The 2,599-nt window shown below is 40.7% G+C and overlaps 1 protein-coding gene across 1 annotated transcript in view; it reads right to left on the reverse strand.

Moving 5' to 3' along the window:
- The window catches only part of LOC101854414, a 10,455-nt gene extending 9,614 nt beyond the window's left edge, over positions 1-841 (reverse strand). The window contains exon 1 of the mRNA XM_005100200.3: positions 585-841. Coding sequence (XP_005100257.1) covers positions 585-606 — 22 coding nt within the window. The 5' untranslated portion in view covers positions 607-841. The remainder of the gene's footprint in view (positions 1-584) is intronic.
- Between the last annotated feature and the right edge of the window lie 1,758 nt (positions 842-2,599).

Raw genomic sequence — 2,599 nt, forward strand, 5'->3', positions numbered from 1 at the left:
GTTGAAAATAAACATACTATTTACTGTATAATTCTGGAACATGTGAAATTCACAACCGCATCAGGCGAAAATCGAAAATGAAGATCACAAATCACAAACATTTTTGAAAGAATGACGCCAGCAGAGAGAGAGAGAGAGAGAGAGAGAGAGAGAGAGAGAGAGAGAGAGAGAGAACCTTGTCTCTCTTTTAACTTTTCAAATGTCGAAACTTCAAGGAACGTAAGGTCGGTTTCAAAGAGGGGAGAAACGCCTTTTCGTAATTCACTTATCAAAACATGCCCGGCATAGATAATTCAGGTGAACAATTTTATACTTTTTCTTCTTCCTTTTTTGGGATAAGTGTCTTACCACCCTCGCAGCTGCACTAGGTCATGGACGCGCAGGACACATTTTCAGTTTGGTAGGAATTAATTCTGAATCTAGCCCTAGGAGCGGCTGCAGCCTCCTCTTAACGATTTTAGAAAAGATATAGATATTAAAGGAAACGGAAAAAACTGATTTTCTTCGTCATTTGGTGTTCGTTTGAAATTCACAATTTCACCAGGAGACGACCTACGACATACATTAAGAGATACACGATTTACCTCCAAATATAACTTGATCCATTATCTCGGAGAGAATGAAGGTATTATAGTAAACTGGGTAGCAAACTGTTATGCTGGCTCCGGGCGAGAGCAAACTGTGCCTTTGTGTGCGCTCTGTATGTTATGGGCTTTTATGCGTGAGACATTGACGTTCTCAAGGCTGTCAGCTATTGTATTCGAAGCTCCTTGAGGCTGACCTGAGTCATCCATAGATGTTTAATATCCTTGGTCGCACACTATGCCCTATTTCCGGAAGCAGTGGCGGACCCGCAATCCTCTCCGCCTCATGTACCTGACGGTGTAGGGAGAGGCTAAGTCAGTAAGTTAGTATTAGACCCGCTGTTGAAGCCACATGCACGCCAAGGGGAGAAGCCACCGTGTGAACCTGGCTATAGTGAGACGGGTGTCTGGCAGCGTTTCCAACTTGATATTACTATAAAATGTGCTGGAAAAATGTTTCACTTTTTATTCCTGTTTTAGTCGAAAAGAGAGATTCACACAACTACATAGAAGTACAGTTTCTTTGCTGCAGATCTGTGTCCCAGAAAGTTGTGTGTGATCTCAGAGTGTATTTTATTTTGCTACATTTTGTCCTCCACTTGTGATGGCGCAACCCATGTTTCTCACTTTTCACATTGGTGATTTTTATTGACCAGAGCGAGAGAGAGAGAGAGAGAGAGAGAGAGAGAGAGAGAGGAAGAGAGAGAGAGAGAGAGAGAGAGAGAGAGAATGCCCAGGACAGTGCGTGGTATGAGATCCATTAGTACAAGTCTATGGATTTATCGAAACAATGTACTGTCTTGTTTGTTATCTGATATCTGCTATCTGGTTGTTTTTTAAAGAGTTTTCACATTGTGCATTGTGATATTGTATACTTTTTTTCTCAGTCGTACTTAGACCCAATTTGAAACTCCAACGAGGTCATGCCATATTTTAACCAGTGTAATCTTTAAAATGGATTTGTCAATTGTATACGCAGTCGAATGCACGGTATCAGGTCGAGTAATAGCGCCTCCTATTGCAGACTTTTTCAAACTGACTGTCCCTTTGCCTCATCAAATTTGATCTGAAGTGCAATAAGGCATATTGCATTCCGCTTTGTAACAAAGATCTGAACCCTGCGATGTGTTGCAGCCCTCTGAATGGATGATAGTCTTTGAATCCACGTGGCCCAGAAAATCACATATTTTTGGACTTCAGAGGGTTCAATTAAATTGTTCCAAAATAGTAACTTTTGCCCCTCAAAGAAGGAAAATCTGACCGCCCTCAACTGTATCTAAACTGTCAAATGTGGATTTGTGCAATGTGCACTGGGTGTCAAAGAGATGGGTTGCATGTGGTCCCTCTTTGCTCTATCTCACGAGACGCTACCTCCACTCAGCTCCTTCCTCTTTCTTCCATCATATATTCTGTTCTGTGGTATACAATGGTGCTCTGAGTTTCACCCGTTTCAAGTCCAGAATAAATTACTTTAGGTACAACCTTTTGCATAGTGAATAACAAAGAAACAATTTGAAAAATAAAAAGCTGGCCCAAAGCAAAAAAACCCAAGTAAACAGAGAAACAAAAGAACCAAAAAACCCACCAACAAACAGACGATAAAAACAATATTGCACACCTATTGAAAAATAAATATGTGCAAACTCAGGGATCATAAACTGGTTACTGTTTTTTTACAAACACCTTTAGCCTCATAAAAATGACTTTCTTTATTACCACTAACCACCAACACATGTCTAACATCAAATATCTACAACTAGTTCAATAGGATGAAGAGCTTCCCGCAACCCCCTTTAGTTGCTCTCAACCAACATCCCAATCTTGGCAACTTCCTAATCTGTTCGAAAGCTACAACATGTCTTCCAGTCCTACAAAACAACCTCTCGATAGCCTTTTTAGAATCACCTCCTACACATAACTCAGGTGTGAAACTTGCCCTCACATAGCAATACAAAATATGTAGATCTCCCACACCCCCCAACCCACAAAACATGACAGTAAAAACTGTGTAGAGA

This window comes from Aplysia californica, unplaced genomic scaffold, assembly GCF_000002075.1.
Source record: "Aplysia californica isolate F4 #8 unplaced genomic scaffold, AplCal3.0 scaffold00240, whole genome shotgun sequence".
In the NCBI taxonomy this organism is placed as follows: domain Eukaryota; kingdom Metazoa; phylum Mollusca; class Gastropoda; order Aplysiida; family Aplysiidae; genus Aplysia; species Aplysia californica.